The following is a 19,598-nucleotide window of genomic DNA, read 5'->3' as shown; positions in this document are numbered from 1 at the left end:
AGCTATCCGGTTTGAAATTCAAATTTTTGTCCAAAATTAGATTATTCCCTCCCGAAGTTGAAGTTCCCTCCCGAAGTTGAAGTCAATTTCGTAAATACTCCTTAATTTTAGTTGTTTACCTCTTCTTCTTTTTTACTTATTCAAAATTTGTATATGTGTTCTGTTTATTATTTTTTTCATATATTTTGATGAAATAATCGATTTTTTGTTCTTGATAGATCTAAAATTGGATCACACAATGAATGAATCATCTTCATCTTTGAGGATTACCAGAGGTATTCCTTTGCATGTCAATGTTGTTGACATTTTACCATCGTTTTCAATGGGGTTAACTCAAGATTTTAGGTTTGATGTAGGGTCATTGGGAAAATTAAATCAAGTTATACAAGAACAAACAATGGAAGAACTTAGATCAAAGAAAAACCCTACGGCAGTTCAACAATTTATTAACAATGTCAAAGCTAGATGAATTAAAATAGTACAAGGAAGAAGAAAGAGGAAAGCTGTAAACATTGAATCAGAGGAAAATGCTTCTGAAGTTGTCGGATCTGAAGAACATAATATTTATGAGGTATTGTATTAAAACACTAAGTTAGATACAATTTTTTGGTTAATTAGATGTCAATATACAAAAAATATTACTTAAATATTGTATATAGTATAATTGCATGTTTAGTGATTGTACATAGTATATTGCATATTTATGTTATTTTTGTATTTTGTATAAATATACAAAAAAGTAATTGGACTTAGTTATACAGATGATTTTTTTTATATATGATTAGAATTTGTATATTCTATTAGTTATATACAAATTATTGAAGTTAGTATATATTAAGTTTATATACATATACAAAAATTGATATGTACATATCTGTTTTAATAGCTGGTAGTAGGGAATTGTATATTAAAGGCTAATTATTTTTTTTTATATACATATGTACACAAAGTAATTGGATTTAGTTATATAGATGGGAAAATATCATATGCCATTATAATTTGTATATTGTAGTAGTTATATACAAATTATTGAAGTTAGTATATATTAACTTTATATATTATTGGAGTTTAACTAATATATTCATGTACATATATAAATATACAAAAAAAGGTAAGTTCATATATATATAGAGAATTTTTTTTTTGAATTTGGACGTTTAGCTTAAAAAAAAGGACGTTTTCCTAAAATTGTGGCATTATCTAAATTTATTGTTAGCATATTTAATGCTTCAGTTACAAACCACTTTTTAAAATATAATTGTATAAATAAAAAAAATTATATACAAAATTAAAGATACCTAAAATAACTAAACTATACCCATATAAAGTAATTAGGTAAACTATACTCATATAATGTTATTTAATCTAATAAGTTTGGCATATATGAAATTTTCCCTTAAAAAAATTACTATTGTTAGCAAACTATCAAATTATGTCCACATCCTATATATATATATATATATATATATATATATATATATATATACATACATACATACACACACTCTATAGCCTTAAATAAATTCAGATCTTACAAAATGAGTGATATATACCATTAAATTCTCGCCAAGTTTCAGAGTGTTTTCAGCATTTCTTTCAACTTTTTATTAAGAATATCATACTCTTACATGAGTTTGAAACCACTTGTTATGTTATATGATAGATTAGGAGTGTATATAATTTTAATTATTCAAGCAGATGAGTTTTTTAAGGCTGTTAATAGTTTGAAGACAAAACTAATAATTTGCGATAAATACTCAAGGATTTTTTAATATTTCTCTCCACACACACACATATATATAAGACATTAATAATGAAATAAGTTATCCATCAACGATAAGCACAAAATAGAGAAAATCTTAAGAAAACTAAAGAAATGTCTAAAATAATTTGAGTAACGTAACGCAATCTAATTAGAATGCCGTTTGCCTCAATATACATTTGTTTAGAACTACACTCAATAGGATAAGTGCACTACTACCTTAAAATTATTTCCTCCAAAAAGCAACTAGGAATCAATGTGGAAGTTACTCTACAAAACGATTCTTCATACAAATTTGAATAAAAATCTTGCAAGTTCAAAGTGTCAGCCACAATCTTTGTTTAGCCAAAAGGCATGATTAAACAAGTTCCCCAATGTGGAAAAATAATTTTCTTGCTCTCTAGATTCTAAACACACTTTCAACACAAATCAATAATTTGCAATTGAAGAAAACATACTTTTTCTCCCAAAATTATAATGTTGTAATCATAAAAAGAAGAGGAATTTCAATGTTGTAGTGGTAAACATGGATATACGTGGTGTATATCCACATGTATCACTATGTATATCCGTTCAGATTATGTTTTACTTATATATTTGTATATATGTGAGACGCACAGATATATTCATGTATATCCGTGGCAGTTTTGAAGGAAAAAAAGAAGAGACTTTCCATCTCAATCCGTGGCAGATATATGTATATATGTATATATTACTCATATTTTGCTCGCCTCTCTCACTTTATACAAATGCAAATGTATAAATTGTGTTTGTAGTTGTATAAAGTGATAAAAAAAACTACATATACAAATATATATGTCTCTTACCTATGTCCAGTTCTCTTTTGTCTTTAATAATCTCTTTCTCGCTTTATACAAAATTGTATCAATTATGTTTTTTTATAAAGCGAGCGAGAGAGAGATCTGATATACAAATACAAATGTACTCAATTCAATTGTATGTGAATTCAAATTTATGCATATATACAAACACAATCATTGATACATATACATAGTAGTTACATGTAGACAATTATCTAAACGATATATATATACAAGTTACCTCTTTCGTTCGACTCTCTCCTCTCTCTCCTAGTCTCGCTCGCCACTCTAGCCTAACATCAAGAATATATGCATATACAGACGCAATTTCCGTACAAACCGCCACAACTTTCATACAAATCGTTGCAATTTTTATACAAACCATTGAACTTTATACAAATTATATGTTCCATTGCGAAACTATAGCTATAGAGCTAATTCAATTTTTATCTTTGCTATTCCTAAAATTTATTCTATAAACATTATATACAATTTTATCGGTACACATTTTGCATGCACTTCATATGGGCCTTGACTGTTGCTTTTCATGAAGAAATCCGTAATTTCCAGGTCCATGCTTGTTGGCCTGGCAGGAAGCAGCTGAGGCATACCTAACAGGTTTTGGCCTTTTGGGCCCAATCTGCTATTTTGACCCAATCATCCGTTGGGTTTTACTTGGATTCATACTAGTTTGTAATACTACGAATCTTATCAGATTTGGATTATGGATATAATGTACTTGATGCGTCCAATTACTTGTATGTATCATGAGATCAAAATTAGGTGTAATTTGTTTTAGATACATTATATCAAAGTGGATTTGCATGTATCGGACTCTCTCATATCTCGCCTGTCACTCTCGTCTCTCGCCCGCCTCTCTTGTAACCGGTATCCTAGATACATGTACATGTATCTACTTGATTCGCATGTATTTTGTGATCATTTTGGTGATTTTTTATGTGAATTCGGCGGGTCACCCCTCCCCCCCCCTTACTACAGATTCTCCCACCGATCTATTGACACGCCAACCACGCCCCTTCTCTTTCTCCGATTATAAAGCCCATGATCTCGTTATTTGTCTTAGGTCCTCCTAGACCCCGCCTTTCTCATCCTCTCATTCGCTTCTTAACTTGTAGCAAAAATATATGTATCTAGTGTATCTGACTTGAAGTCTGATATGATATTATTAATTAGTGAAATAATATGTAATTATTTCAAATCATTTTAATTAGTGAAATAATATGTAATTATTTCAAACTGTAGAGATAATCAGTAAATATGGTAGGAATGTTTGTCTGATAATGAGCTGATTTTTTTCTATTTTCTTTATACATTTGAGTAGTCATATTTTAACCATCAATTGTTCCGTTTCCTATCTAAACTATCACCATCTATGTATCAAAAAACATCTAGTTGAGTAGATGATGATAATCCAGGTAAAAAAAAAAACAATTAACTATTAACCTAATCAGTTTGAGGTATGTTTTAATATATAAATGATAAAAGTTCAAAGTAACAAAAATCTCATATTAATAATTAGATTGTGAGACTCTAAAAAATTGATAAGTCAAAGTAATCTTTAAAAATGTGTGATCTATGTTGATCTTGAAATCTAACCATGTATGTTTTCAAAGTCCAAAACATCTATGCAATAAATCAAAACTCTTAACATCTCCAAGAAGTACATACGTGTCTTGAAATAATGTTGAACAAGATTACAAATAACTTACTCCCATCAAATAATAAAGTACAAAAAGTTACATATAATTGAGAATATGCATAATTATATATAGAAACAAACTTATATAGTTTTTACTCAAATATTGAACAAGACAGTCATTTTAGAATCTGTCATTACTTTTGATACAGACCACACTACAAACTCGTATAATTAATAGACAAAATTACAAGGGATGAAAACAAACAACCACTATATTTGTCTTTACCTCAAATAAAACTAATCATGCACGCTACTTTTAAAGAATTTGAAAAGAAAACCTGTTAATTATTCTTGTATTTCGCGTTTAATGATAAAACTTACATCCTAATAATATATCACCAATGAAAATACAAACCATAGGTTAAATAACAATAAAACAAAAGTTTGATAAAGTTATGGCACATATGTGGCATTATTGATACAAAGATTGAGACTGAGAATGAGATAGTTTGAACTTTAAATTGTTGTTTTCTTTGATGGGAAAATGTGGTCTCAATTCCCTTTTTTTTTGGGTCATCCAAAGGATAAGAAAGATATATAGATAGATATATACAAAGACTAATTAGAGGACATTATGTTGTACAAATGACCTCGTGTGCTTGTCCTCATACAACTTATCCTTGCTATGTGGATCTAATAGTGATTTCAAAATGAATATGACTTGAAAGTACCACCTATATTCGATTCATAATGACTTTATTAAAAATAAATGTTCAATATTTATTTATCGATCGTAAAAATGAAAATGTCTATGCCTGTCATGTGTGATTACACTTCTTCCTATCAATGCAATATATTGCAATTCCAATCGTCATTGCAATTTACATATTTCTTATTGAGTGTAATTTTTGCAAAATAACTTTTAATAGTAATAAATATGCACATTAAGGATTTTTTACTAATATTAGCTAATTGTTATTAGATTTAATGTAGCTATAAGTTTAGCAGCATTTATAGAGAGTGCTAAAATAAAATTATCACCTGTAATTACCTTTAAAAAGAAGAAGAAATTACTTAAATACACATCTTATTTTACCACAATCTCTACAATTTACTATCATTTAAAAAAATTTAAAAATTCTCTCTCGGATACATCACTCCTCTCTCGCTAATACATTCCTATCTCCTTCTCAGATATATCCCTCCTTCTCTAATACACCGCTTCCCTTATGGATACATTCCTCCCTCCTTTGGTACATTCCTCCAATATATTATCTAGATGCCCTATTTTCTCTTAGATACATTCCTCCTTTCTCAAATGCATTCTCCCGTATGTATTTGGATTTCTGCTGATGTATTCGAAAGTTCAGTGATATATCCTATTTCATTAATTTAAATGAATTCTATAATGTAATTAGCTCTTAACACTATGTGATTTATATAAATTATACTTAAAAAACATATTTAACGACAAATAAACTTCTATCGTTCATTAATTATCACTAAAAACTATTTTTGATGTAGTAATAGATTGTTATTTTAGCTTATATATAGTAGTTGGTTAAAACCATCTCTTATGCTAATATATATAATAATAAAATACCCACAACGTATCTGCTTGTATGTGGGCGAGAATTGAATTGTCATAACTCATAAGCATATTTAAGAAAAAAACTTACCGGTATCAATCAAATAATTACTAGATATGGTCATATTTGTATATTCTCACAAATTAAATAAGCTATATTCAGGAGAAACTATTTAATTACACAAACATAATACATATCACATTTACTAATTATTCTTATTATTTGAAATAATTACATGTTTTCATATTAGATTTCAAAGTTAAATGTATTTAGATACGTATATTTTTGCTATATACACTTTGAAATACCAATACATAGGGAGAGAGATGAGCGAGATAGAAGAGAGGCAAGCAAGAGAGTATGATGTGTATCTCAGAAATATGTGAATCACATTATATACATGTATCTGAGATATTATACACAATCTGAAGTAAAAATACATAGGGAGAGAGAGGCGAGAGCAAGAAAGAAGGGAGGCGAGCGAGAGAGTTAGTGTATCCCATATAATATATGTGAATCACACTAGATACATGTATCTGGAATATAAGATACATTCTTAAATACAAATGCATAGGAGGAGAGACGAGTGAGAGAGGAGAGAGGCAATCAAAAGACAGATTTACATGTGAATTATCTATTTGGATATATTTAATCTGAAACAATTACGTACATCTAATTTTGACCTCACATATCTCAAATTCATATATCAAAACATGTCATATACATATATCTAGACGTGTCATATACATGTATCTGGTGACCGATACTTGACACAAGTTATAATTTCAAAAACTCACAAAAAGTATATGTTGAATGCCTTGAATCGGACCCGTTACAGCAGAAAAAACGGGGGTCTCGCTGCTCGGTCAGCGAGTCGGGGGGGGGGGCGGAGTCGCTCCCGGCCCGACGGTATGCAATGTTGTTGTATTGGGCCCTTAATTATCTGTCAATTCTGTATTTTGGGCCCAAGCCTGTTAGGGCATAGCTTAGCACTATATATAGATGCTATGGCAAACCCTATTCTGTATTCTGTTCTTGTCTCTCCATAAAAAACTGCTCCCCCTCTTCCCGTGGACGTAGCCAATTTATTGGTGAACCACTTAAATCTGTTGTCTTGTTTTTTCGCGTTTATATTTTCTCGTATTATCTCGAATTCCGCATAACAAATTGGTATCAGAGCCTCTCGGTTAATTGGTGTTTTTTGGATAATTCGAGATGTCTGCTTTGAACGTGAAAATTGACAAATTCACAGGGAGGAACAGTTTTAGTTTATGGCAGATCAAGATGCGGGCTTTGTTGAAACAGCAAGGCTTCTGGGCGCCGTTGTCGAAAGACAAGAACGCCGTCGTTACTCTTGAGATGGCGATTTTGGAGGAAAAGGTGCACTCGACAATCATATTGTGTCTCGCGGATGACGTCATCACGGAGGTCTCGGATGAAGAGACTGCTGCTGGTCTGTGGTTGAAGCTGGAGAGTTTGTACATGACAAAATCTCTAACCAACAAGCTGCTTTTGAAACAACGTCTATTCGGTTTACGAATGGCTGAAGGTACACAACTCAAGGAACATTTAGAGCAATTGAATACTTTGTTACTAGAATTGCGTAATATCAATGTGAAGATCGAGGATGAAGATGTTGCCCTGATTCTGTTAGTATCTCGCCCAATATCGTTTGAGAATTTTGTTCAATCGTTCATTGTTGGGAAAGATACTGTGTCACTGGAAGAAGTCAGATCGAACCTTCATAGCAGGGAATTACGGCATAAGGCTAACGGCACAAGTACAGACATACAGCCTTCCGGTCTGTTCACCAGCAGCGGAAAGGGAAGGAAAAACGGCGGAAAGAAAAAGAAGCGGATGTCGAAGGGTGCAAAGCCGGATGATTTTTGTAATTACTGCAAGGAGAAGGGACATTGGAAATTTGATTGTCCGAAGAAGAAGAAGAAATCGGAAAAACAATCAGTTTCTGCTGCTGTTGCTGAAGAAGACACCAATTCTGAAGAAGACATTGCCCTAGTTGCGGATGAGCACACTCATCATTCAGATGTGTGGGTTCTCGATTCTGGGGCATCCTATCACATCTGTCCTAGGAGAGAGTGGTTCACGACTTATGAGCAGGTAGACGGAGGCAGCACCTCGATGGCCAACAGTTCTGTCTGCAAGGTGGTTCGGACAGGCTCGATCAAGATAAGGACACATGACGGTAGCTTTTGCACATTGAATGAGGTCAGGCACGTTCCATTGATCACGAAAAATCTGATATCTCTCAGTCTTTTGGACAGCAAGGATTCAGCTGGTCGGGAAAAGATGGAGTCTTGCGGGTCTGGAAGGGTTCAGATCTGATTTTGAAAGGTGTCATGCGTGGTACTTTGTATTTTCTACAAGGTTTCATGGTTACAGGTTCAACCCATATTGCATCGTCAGAAGTTCACCAGAATGATATAACTAAGTTATGGCACATGAGACTTGGTCATATGGGTGAAAGAGGGATGCAAATTCTGTCAAAGGAGGATCTTCTTGCTGGTCATAAGGTTAAAAGCCTAGAGTTTTGTGAACATTGTGTCTTTGAAAAACTACATCGCAACAAGTTTCCAAAGGCCATTCACAGAACAAAAGGTACACTTTATTATATCCATTCTGATTGCTGGGGTCCATGCTGTGTTGAGTCTTTGGGAGGCTGCAGATTCTTTGTGTCCATTATTGATGACTACTCAAGGATGACTTGGGTGTACATGTTGAAGCATAAAAGTGAAGCTTTCCAGAAGTTCAAGGAGTGGAAAATTTTGATGGAAAATTAAACAGGGAAGAAGATCAAGAGGTTGCGAACTGATAATGGGTTGGAATTCTGCTGGTCTGAATTTGATCAATTCTGTAAGAATGAAGGGATTGCTCGACATCGTACAGTCAGAAATACACCACAGCAGAACGGTGTAGCTGAGCGGATGAATCAAACACTTCTGGAGAGAGCAAGGTGCATGCTCTCTAATGCTGGGCTAGATAGAAGATTCTGGGCAGAAGCGGTTAGTACAGCTTGCTACTTGATTAACCGCGGACCAAAAACAGGCATACAGTGCAAGACACCTATGGAGATGTGGTCAGGAAAAGCTGCTGATTATTCAAATCTGAAAGCTTTAGGTTGTACGGCTTACTATCACGTCAGTGAAGGTAAGTTAGAACCAAGAGCTAAAAAGGGAGTATTTGTGGGCTACGGAGATGGAGTGAAAGGTTTCAGAATCTGGTCTCCAGCAGAAAAGAGGGTTATTATGAGCAGGAACGTTGTCTTTGATGAAAGTTCTCTGCTTAGAACCATTGGGAAGCCTACAACTACGTCAGAAACTGGGAGTCTTGATAAACAAGTGGAGTTTCAAGTCATTCAGAACGAGAACGATTTGAAAGAACCTGAAGAGGAGAATCAAGATCCATAGACAGAAACTGATATTCCAGAATCTATGCCATCAGATATCCATCGGAGTATAGCTCAAGATCGGCCAAGGAGGGTTGGAGTTCGGCCACCTACGAGGTATGATTTTGAGGACATGGTGGGTTATGCACTGCAGGTTGCTCAAGAGGTAGATACATCTGAGCCGTCTACTTACAAATAAGTCATTTTAAGTCCTGATTCTGAAAAATGGTTTGCTGCTATGGGAGATGAGATGGAGTCCCTACACAAGAATCAGACATGGGATTTGGTCATACAGCCTTCGGGGAGAAAGATTATTACTTGCAAATGGGTTTTCAAGAAGAAGGAAGGGATATCACCAGCAGAAGGAGTCAAGTATAAAGCCAGGGTTGTTGCCAGAGGTTTCAACCAAAGAGAGGGAGTGGACTACAATGAGATCTTCTTACCAATGGTCAGACATACTTCCATCCGAGTGTTACTAGCGATAGTTACACATCAGAATATGGAGCTTGAACAACTTGATGTAAAAACAACGTTTCTACATGGAGAGTTGGAGGAAGAGATATACATGACTCAGCCGGATGGTTTCCAAGTTCCAGGGAAGGAAAATCACGTCTGCAAGTTGAAGAAGTCCTTATATGGACTTAAGCAGTCTCCAAGGCAGTGGTACAAAAGGTTTGACAGCTATATGGTGAAGTTGGGCTATACTCATAGCTCATATGATTGTTGTGTCTACTACAATAGGCTCGAGGATGATTCATTCATCTATCTGGTGCTTTATGTAGATGATATGCTGATAGCTGCAAAGAAGAAGTATGACATTCAGAAGCTGAAGGGTTTACTTAGTGATGAGTTTGAGATGAAGGATCTGGGAGCCGCTCGGAAGATTCTAGGGATGGAGATCATTAGAGACAGAGAGAGAAGGAAATTTTTCTTGTCACAGAGAAGCTACATTCAGAAGGTCTTGGCGAGGTTTGACATGTCTTCATCTAAGCCTATTGATACCCCCAGTGCTGCCAATATCCATCTCACTGCCATGTTCGCTCCACAGTCAGAAGAAGAGAAGGAGTATATGTCACGAGTCCCTTATGCCAGTGTCGTAGGAAGTTTGATGTATGCTATGGTCTGTACAAGGCCAGATTTAGCACATGCAGTCAGTGTAGTGAGCAGATTCATGGGACAACCAGGAAGAGAACATTGGCAGGCTGTGAAGAGAAATTTTCCGGTACCTTAGAGGTACATGTGACGTTGGTCTCATTTATGGAGGTGATACTCAGTGCTTGGTTACTGGCTATTCTGATTCTGACTATGTTGGAGATGTTGACACAAGAAGATCGATGACTGGCTATGTGTTTACCCTTGGAGGATCTGTCGTCAGTTGAGGGCAACTTTGCAACCTACAGTGACTTTGTCTACTACGGAAGCGGAGTACATGGCCTTGACAGAGGCTGCAAAAGAAGGGATTTGGCTGAAAGGGCTGGTTAGTGATCTTGGTCTGCATCATGATCGGGCTACGATGTATTGTGACAGTTTGAGCGCAATTTGTCTAGCCAAGGATCAAGTCCATCATGAGAGAACCAAGCATATTGATGTGAGGTATCATTTTCTGAGAAGTGAGAAGAGAATCAAGGTGAAGAAAGTAGGAACTGCTGATAATCCTGCTGATATGTTCACAAAGCCGGTTCCATAGAGCAAGTTTCAACACTGTTTGGACTTGCTCAACATCAGAAGCTGTTAATTGCCCTGCGGGGCAATTCTGAGGAAGAGGGAAAGGCCTGGCACTATCATAGTGCGTCTGAAGAATTTGTTTGGAGAATTCAAGTCAAGGTGGAGATTTGTTGAATGCCTTGAATCGGACCCGTTACAGCAGAAAGAATGGGGGTCTCGCTTAATTATCTGTCAATTCTGTATTTTGGGCCCAAGCCTATTAGGGCGTAGCTTAGCACTATATATAGACGCTATGACAAACCCTATTCTGTATTCTGTTCTTGCCTCTCCATAATAAAACTGCTCCCCCTCTTCCCGTGGACGTAGCCAATTTATTAGTGAACCACGTAAATTTGTTGTCTTATTTTTTCGCGTTTATATTTTCTCGTATTATCTCGAATTCTGCATAACAGTATATAATTTATTCGTAAACTAATGAAATTTCTGTTGCTTACCTTTATATTTATCGTTTCTTATTCTATTTTTACAATATATTTATTTTTTTCATTTAACTTTAAATTTACACGAGCCATTATACTTTAAAAAAAGATTTTATTTAGATTCTAAAAAAATATCACCAACACAATACGAAACATAACAGAATAACAATAAAAACAAAAGTTTGATAAATCTATGGCACATTTATGGCATTATATTATTGATTCAAAGATTGAGACTATGGGAATGAGATAGTTTGAACTTTAAATTGTTGTTTTCTTTGATGGGAAAATGTGGTCTCAATCACCTTCTCTTTTTGTTTTGGTCCTCCAAAGATAAGAAACATATATAGATACAAATAACCTCGTGTGCTTGTCCTCATACAACTTATCCTTGCTACGGGGATTTAGTGATTTCAAAATGAATACGACTTGATCGTATACCTATATTCGACTGATTATCATGATTGACGATTCTATTAAAAGTAATTTTTAAATTTTATTTGTCCATCGTAAAATATATATGCATGTATTGTGTTGTTGCATTTCTCCACATCAATGCAATTTAACAATTTCCATATTTTTATTATGCTATCTTAATAACACGTGTTGGTTTTAATTTGGACAAGATGAATAATGAAACTTTTTGAGTTTTATTTTTTCTATTGGATCGAGCGATGGATATATATTAAAAGAGTTTAAATGAGTCAATATATTTAATTGAGGAAAATCGTGTTATCATATAGAATAATTAAGATGGAAAATGAAGATTTAACGTAATAGAGGAAAATAATTATCTCTTTTTGAATACAAGAATAAATATGGTCCTAAAGTTAAAGGAAGGAACAAATATATATGCTGAAAAACTATGACGGAGCAAATAAAATTTATTTATAAGAGTACAAAGACAAATATAATTTTTTTATGATCAAATAATCGGATACACCTAGTGTCTTTAAAAATCAAACACACACATATATATACCCAAATATTATGAAAATCGTACTCTTACACTCCCTATGAGGTATACTCATAATTAAATACATATTATTAAAATATAAGTTATAACTATAAATAAGATGTTCTATATATTTATTTTTATGAAATATAGACAGAAGATTAATATTTTTATTCACACATTTGATTAAAAAAAAGAGAGTGAATATATATTTTGTGAGATATAAATTTTTCAAAACTCGCAATAAGAAATGAAGACAAATTACTCTATAACATATACCTACAATTAGAATAAGTTCCCTAAGATTGTAAACATGTAATTTACAAATATATAGGGATTTCTTATTTTATTTTATTTTAGTTTGTTTATTTGTTCTTCCACTTTAAAATTATAGAATATTTAGCGTAAATAACTCAAATTAAATCTTAAAATTAATGTATATGGAGCTACTCAAGATAAGACATTTAAGGGGACAAAGCAAGTACTTTTTTTTAGGATGGAGAAAGAATCTCATGAAAGGTTTAAAAGAAGTATTCTTTTAAAACTTTTTTTCTTCTTCTTTCTTTTTGATTAGTAATGCAAAGGTAGGGATTAAAATTTTAATTCCACTTACTTATTAAAAAAAGTTATGATTTGACTGCTAAATTTTTTGTCAACTTTTGCATAAGGAACAAAGGATGTCTTTTTGTCACATTTAATTAATTAGGTCCATAAAATGTCTTATGAATGATGCTTGATTTGGACCTACCAAATAGTATAAATTTTTTGTCAATTTTTTCTTAGATTCCCCTTCATTTCTCATTTTTACACCTTATATATGAACTTTTATTCCAAAAATATAAAATATTTTTCATATATGAACGGAATAATTAGGTATCTAAACTTTAGGAAAGTTATATATTAAGTACGAAATTACTTTCGGAGCAATAAAATTGTTTTCGATGTACGAAAATCTTGTTTGAGATATAAATAGGGTTGAATATGATATATTAAGTATACTTTCAGAGCCATTAGTTATTTCGAGATTATTTTTAATGCAATATTTGATTTGATGTATTAAACATAACAGATATTGCATATTTTTATTTAAAATGAGTTGTTTACAAATATATCTCCTCTCCACAAATACAGTAAAAAAAGGTTTTAACAAACAATCATATTTTTAACCATGCTAATACATATATTAAAATTCTTTGTGTTACTAGTACCATCATATCCTATTAAACGACTCCTAAATCATATGTCAAACAAGTATGGTAAGTTTTCTTTCCATCAATTTAAGAAAGAATGATATAAAAATATTTGATTAAGCTTATATATATCTTAATTAAATTAGCTTTCAAGTATTAGTTTTTAAAATTATCTAAAATATTTGATAAATATCAAAACTCCTTGTTGCCAAAATTCATAAGTTGGTCTGCCCCAACATATAGAATAACTTTAGTTTATAAGCACTTTTGTTGATTAAGTTTTTACTATTTTATCCCAAATATCTATTCTCATTTCTGAAAGTATGTAATAACTCCCAATGGCTTATTTATTATAGGGTCAACCCATTAGTGACCCTCTTAAATTGACATCAATTTTCACTTAGATATTTGAATAAAATTTTATTTATTTATAAAGCCTTGATGTGTTATATTAATATTGTTTGCTGATATGACATAGTGAATGTGACCCATTCATTAACCGCGCGCCAGATTTTTTTTTAGCCAATTTTTATTTTATATTTCCTTCTTCTTCCCCATTTTTTCAATCACCATTTTCTCAAACTTGAACTTTCTCCATGGTGAAATATATTCGATGATTCTACAAACGAGGAATCTGATTTCAAATGTTAGAACTTTTCCCGAGATTTCCCAAGGATGATGCCCTTCTTCCTTAATTTAATTTGAGGAAAAAAGACTTAAATTTGATGAAGAAAAATGAAAATTTGGGGATAAATAAAAAGTCACTAAAAAAATGAGATAATCTCCTTAAAAGAAACTTAACAATGTAATATGAATACGTACACATTTGTATTTTTAGAAGTTCATTAAATCTTATTTTATTATTTTTAAGCAATAAAATCAATAAAATTTTCTTTTATCATGGAAGGATTGAACAATATTTAAGTAAAAGAGATATAACTATCCTTTGTTATATGGTAGAAGATTAAGGGCCTGTTTGGATGGGTTTAATAAAAGCAGCTTTAAAAAAGTACTTTTGAAAGTGCTGAAACTTATTTTTAAAATAAGCAGTTATGCATTTGGATAAAAGTGCTGAAGTTGTTATGCCAAACGTGAAAAGGGGAAAATGGAAGAAAGAGATGTTAGGGTTATTTGAGTAATTTGGAGATTATATAAAAATATTAAGGGCAAAAAGACAAAAATGTGGTCAACTTAAAACAGCTTATAAGCTAAAAAAAAAGCACCTCTACCCCATCTTTTAACTTTTGGCTTAAAATAATTTTTTTTCAACTTAAAATAAGTTATTTTGAGTATTGCCAAACAGTTAAATAAATCAAAAATCAGCTTTTAAGTCAGTTTGACCAGCTTTTAAGCTGAGCCAAACAGGCTCTAAGGGGTGTGTGCGGTGAGAAGAGCATGAGTGGGTAAGACATGTTCTCCTAAAGATTTTTTAAGATGATTTAATCCTTTTTTGTTGTTATTTCGAAAGAAATGACACGTGTCATCGATTTATTTGCCATCTTCTACAAAATATAGTTTATTATTTAAAAATTATTTTGAAGAAAATGACAAGTGTTCTCATTTAATTTAATGCTTTACACATTATTCGCGAGTGAAATGCATTCATCATCATATTTTTGTTGAATGTAAAAAAGTGTCAAAATAATATATTAGGACGTTGATCTTACATGAGATGTCTAAAATGAACCAAATTTAGTTCAGATGTCCAAGTGATAATTGATTCCAACTTTAGGGGGTCACCGATGGATTAACCCTTTATTATATATATAAAAATACTTTTAAATTTATATTTTTTTTAATAAATAGTTGTAAGGTCATTTCTACCCTTTCGAAAAAGATATATTTATCAACAATTTTTTTTTACCAAACACCTTTTAACTTCTTATTCGTTCAATACTTCTATTGAAATTTCAAAACACAAAATTGTTTGTTTATGTAATCCGTTATAACAATCAAAACATTTTTTGAGCATTTGATACTTATCAATTTCTTCTATTTAGATAAACCAAACGGATTTTAGACGTTATTTACCTTTTCAAATGATTCAAAGAAAGAAGAAAAATACTATGGAGAGACACAATATACATACTTTATATCCTCTTTATCTCAATTTATATAAAAAATTAATCAAATACAAATTTACGGGAAAAGGAATATGGAGAACTTTTTTTTAGAGAATTGCTAAATGTTTAGAAAATTTAAAAACTTATAATATTTTTTTATTTTAAAATAAATTGATATTTTTTTATTTTTGTAAGTTAAAGATATTAAAGTTAAAAAGATAAAAATGCTTTAAAAAGATAAATATCAAATAAAATATTATTCTGGTCAATATTTTTTTTACTTTATAATAAAAATGTCTAACTAAATAAAATATCACGTAAACTAAAACGATAAAATAAAATTTTATGAAAGTGTGTCAAATCAGTGTCCCTAGGAAGCATATTCATAGGGGCACATGCACCTAGTGTAACTTCTTTTCATGTTTATAGGGAAGTCCGTACAAGTACTACAAGTCCTTTAATTTGGATGATAGAATTGGGGATGATTATCTATTATATTCCAAATTTTAGTGCTACAAGAATCATTTTCTATGCCTTTGATTTTGTACCCTTTTTTTTTTATTCTCTTGGTGCCCTTGTGTGATTGATTGAACATCCAACTTCTCTAATTTGTTACTCCTTTTTTTCCATAGTTATTTCGACTAGTTCTGTTAGTCTTGACGTTTGGTTGAATTAGATCAGTGTGTGAGTTAATTAAAATTACTCTGTCGCGATTTGATATCGTATAAAAAGTCAAAATCAAACAATTTAAGATAAACTATTAGCTAAGTTGAAGGATATAGTAAAAAATGGTGGATACATTTCATTAACAATTGATGCAGGATAACTTGAGACGATCTTCGACAAGAATTAATGGTGAAAGTTCTTAAATCCAAATATTTGAAGGTTGAGCATTAACGACATGGTGGATCAACTCAAAATATTGAAATTCTAAAAAATGTCGGGAGATGAATGGACTTTTGTTGTGGGCTCATGAAGCCTGCACCTTTTTCTTCATGTGAGTACAACACATATTGAGAGTTACCTTAAAAAAATATAATTTCAATATCTATTAATATCAAATAGAGATACACAATTTATATACTGCTCACTTTTAAAAGTCGTTCATAAAAAGTTAGAGATACTTTCAATAATTTGAACATAATTTTAATTACTAAGATTTGAATAGGGATTTACGTGTACAAGTTCGCACTCAGCCTTCATACGATTGATTTCGTACTATACACGTATATGAACACATTTTACTCCATAAATCAAATCGTTAGAACTTGATTTTCAAAATGATGAATTTAATAGTGGTGATGCTTGAAATGAGTGGGACACAAATTTTAGAAAAGTAACTTAGTCAATTTCTAGATAAATTATATATACATATTACATAAATTTTTTACTACCATCCATAAAAAGTGGAGGAAAATTCATATATGACTTACTGGCGCACTGATGATATTCATTGAATCATAAGCAAACACGATGCATTTCCCCTCAGACATCACCTCATATACATAAAATATAGTACATACATGCAAAGTACTTTGATTTTACATTAAAGTGATATATAGAATAATACAGCTCATTTCAAAGTACAGAATATATATAAAAATCCAAAATGCCACTAATTAGTTTCCCTTTTTCTTTTTCTTTTTTTTTCTTTTCAGTGTGAAGGAGGTGGTGGCAAATGTTCTACAAAGTTTATTTTAGGTACATAGGAATACATCATAGACATTCAAAAAGTTTCAACAAAACCCCACATAAAGAAAAATACCCAATGACATGCATAAGGTATCAAAAATTGGCTCGTGCGCGCACCTAGTGCACGCATATAAGCTGCCACCACTCGAACTTTATGTAGCTAGGGGGCTAAGATACTTCGAACCAAGAGAGTAGTAGTTCCATTCTTCCATGCAAGACTTGATATATGATCATGAAAGATGTTGGGTGTACGAACAAAGATTCAAACATATGTACTGATGAGGTTATTGATATTAGCAAATATTGTCACACTATGAAGATATATATAGTAAACATGTGGACAATATTCTTCTAGTGCGTCATAGTAGCAACTTTGTGCAAGAAGGAAGTTGACGATGAAGGAGGAGGGGGAGGAGGGATATTGAGAAGTTTTTCACCGCGAAAATGACGAACAATTTGAGTACTTCGTTCATATACAATCCTATTCCATGCTTGATGTGCTTCACCATCTTTTTTTTCAAATGCCTCAGTGGCATCAAGTCGATTTATTTTCCATTCAAGTTGGCTTTCAAGTCTAAGAATATTTTGACGTTGACAGCAAGCCAATTTGCATGTATTGACTTTAATATTTTCAATGGCAATTTGAAGCATCTTGTCCCGAGTATTTTCATTAATCATCTTATTATTCTCATTTATGAAATATTGGTGCATTTCTGGTACTCCAATTGCACGTCTAATTCCACTCGTGTAATCGCCATCAGGGTTGAAAAATTCCCTTGCTTCATCTACAAGCCCTTCCTTCACCATCTTATCGACTCTTTCTGACACAAACTTTTGTAGTATTTTTAAATTTACATCGATCCAAAGAAAGCAACACTCATACCTGGACTTAAACTCAATGTCATCATTCACCAGTGCTTTAATATACGAATTTGACCCTCCAGCAATGATCGGTAGTTGACCCTTACTTATGATAGAATCCACAGCTTTTGAAGCACGTTGACAAAAGTCTGTGGCAGTGAAAACTTCGTTAGGATCAATAATTGATAACAAATGATGTGGAATTCCACAAGTCTCCTTATCAGTAACCTTATTTGTTACTATATCAAGACCTTCATAAATTTGCATTTTATCGCTATTCACAACCTCTGCTGAAAACTGTTTGGCTAGATCAATAGAAAGTCTAGATTTTCCCGTTCCTGTTGCACCCATAACGATCACCACCTTATCCTTTCGTCGAGGGGGAATAAAAGGATCGATCGTTAGACTATCCCGGAAATTAATAAGTAGTTGATGTTTGCAAGTAACAAATGGTGCAATATGTTGTAACACAATATTCATCGTCGTGTTAAGTTAATTACAAACCTGTTAAACAACAAAGAATGAAAAAAAATGTTAATAAATTCGTGGTCAATCGTACTAACAATTAAATAAATGGTCGATATAACAATCCTGATTTGACATGTCTATTTCATCGAAACTTAATTTTTGCAACATCAAGTACTCAATTAGTTACAAAAAAAAAAAAAAAACAGACAGTTGAAAGATAATAAAATATATAAAAAGTTACTAACAAATTAAACGACCACGTAAATTGAAGTCAATGACCACTATACCTTTATTTATGCGGCGAACTTTGAAAAGAAAAATCGATTACAGAGAGCTTAGAACTAATTTTATGTATTTTTCTTCAATATGTATCTAAGAGGTTATTAGAAGATTGAAAAAAGATAAATGTATTGTTTGGTGTTAATTCAATTGTCTGCAGAACCTTTCAAGTGGATGCCTATTTATTGAGTTTTGGCATCTTTAACAATGACGTATTTGTTACGTGCCACATCTTAGTTGCACTTAAAAAGTTATATCCACATTCATTCTTCCACTCTGAACTTTACTCGCCAATTAAAAAAAATAAATTAATACGATCGATTAGCGTTCAGTCTTGTTGATATCAACTTCCTTGTTTAGAACTCTAGGTATATATGTTAGAGATCGATTTTCCTTTTAACGAAAAATGTATACTTTTTCATTGTTCTATACGAATCACATGAAATTAGTAGGTCAGGTGCGGCTCAAGCGTATTAATGACCTAAAGCGAAAATCAAATGAAGCCTTAAACTTCTATTGTTAATAACTTTTTATGTTATTGATTTCTTCTGGTTTTTCAATTAATAATATAACCATTTTTATTTTAAATTATTTTTCATGAGATATAGTACCTCAAATCTGTCAAATTTCTTTTAATATTTCCTTCATTTTTATTGAAAAGTTAACTTTTTTTACAAATAGTATTCAATATTGTTAAAAAATAATAATTTA

The 19,598-nt window shown here is 32.0% G+C and overlaps 1 protein-coding gene across 1 annotated transcript; it reads right to left on the bottom strand.

Annotated features, from left to right (window-relative positions):
* Positions 1-17,089: 17,089 nt before the first annotated feature.
* IPT3 (adenylate isopentenyltransferase 3) lies at positions 17,090-19,043 on the bottom strand. Its single transcript, NM_001279341.2, has 2 exons — positions 18,896-19,043; positions 17,090-18,644 (listed from the first exon to the last, which is right to left on the bottom strand). The coding sequence occupies exon 2, from the start codon at positions 18,618-18,620 to the stop codon at positions 17,631-17,633; it is 990 nt and encodes a 329-aa protein (NP_001266270.1). The 5' UTR covers positions 18,621-18,644; positions 18,896-19,043; the 3' UTR covers positions 17,090-17,630.
* Between the last annotated feature and the right edge of the window lie 555 nt (positions 19,044-19,598).

Source organism: Solanum lycopersicum, chromosome 1, assembly GCF_036512215.1.
Source record: "Solanum lycopersicum chromosome 1, SLM_r2.1".
Lineage (NCBI taxonomy): Eukaryota > Viridiplantae > Streptophyta > Magnoliopsida > Solanales > Solanaceae > Solanum > Solanum lycopersicum.
This window is presented reverse-complemented; position numbering and strand designations above follow the sequence as displayed.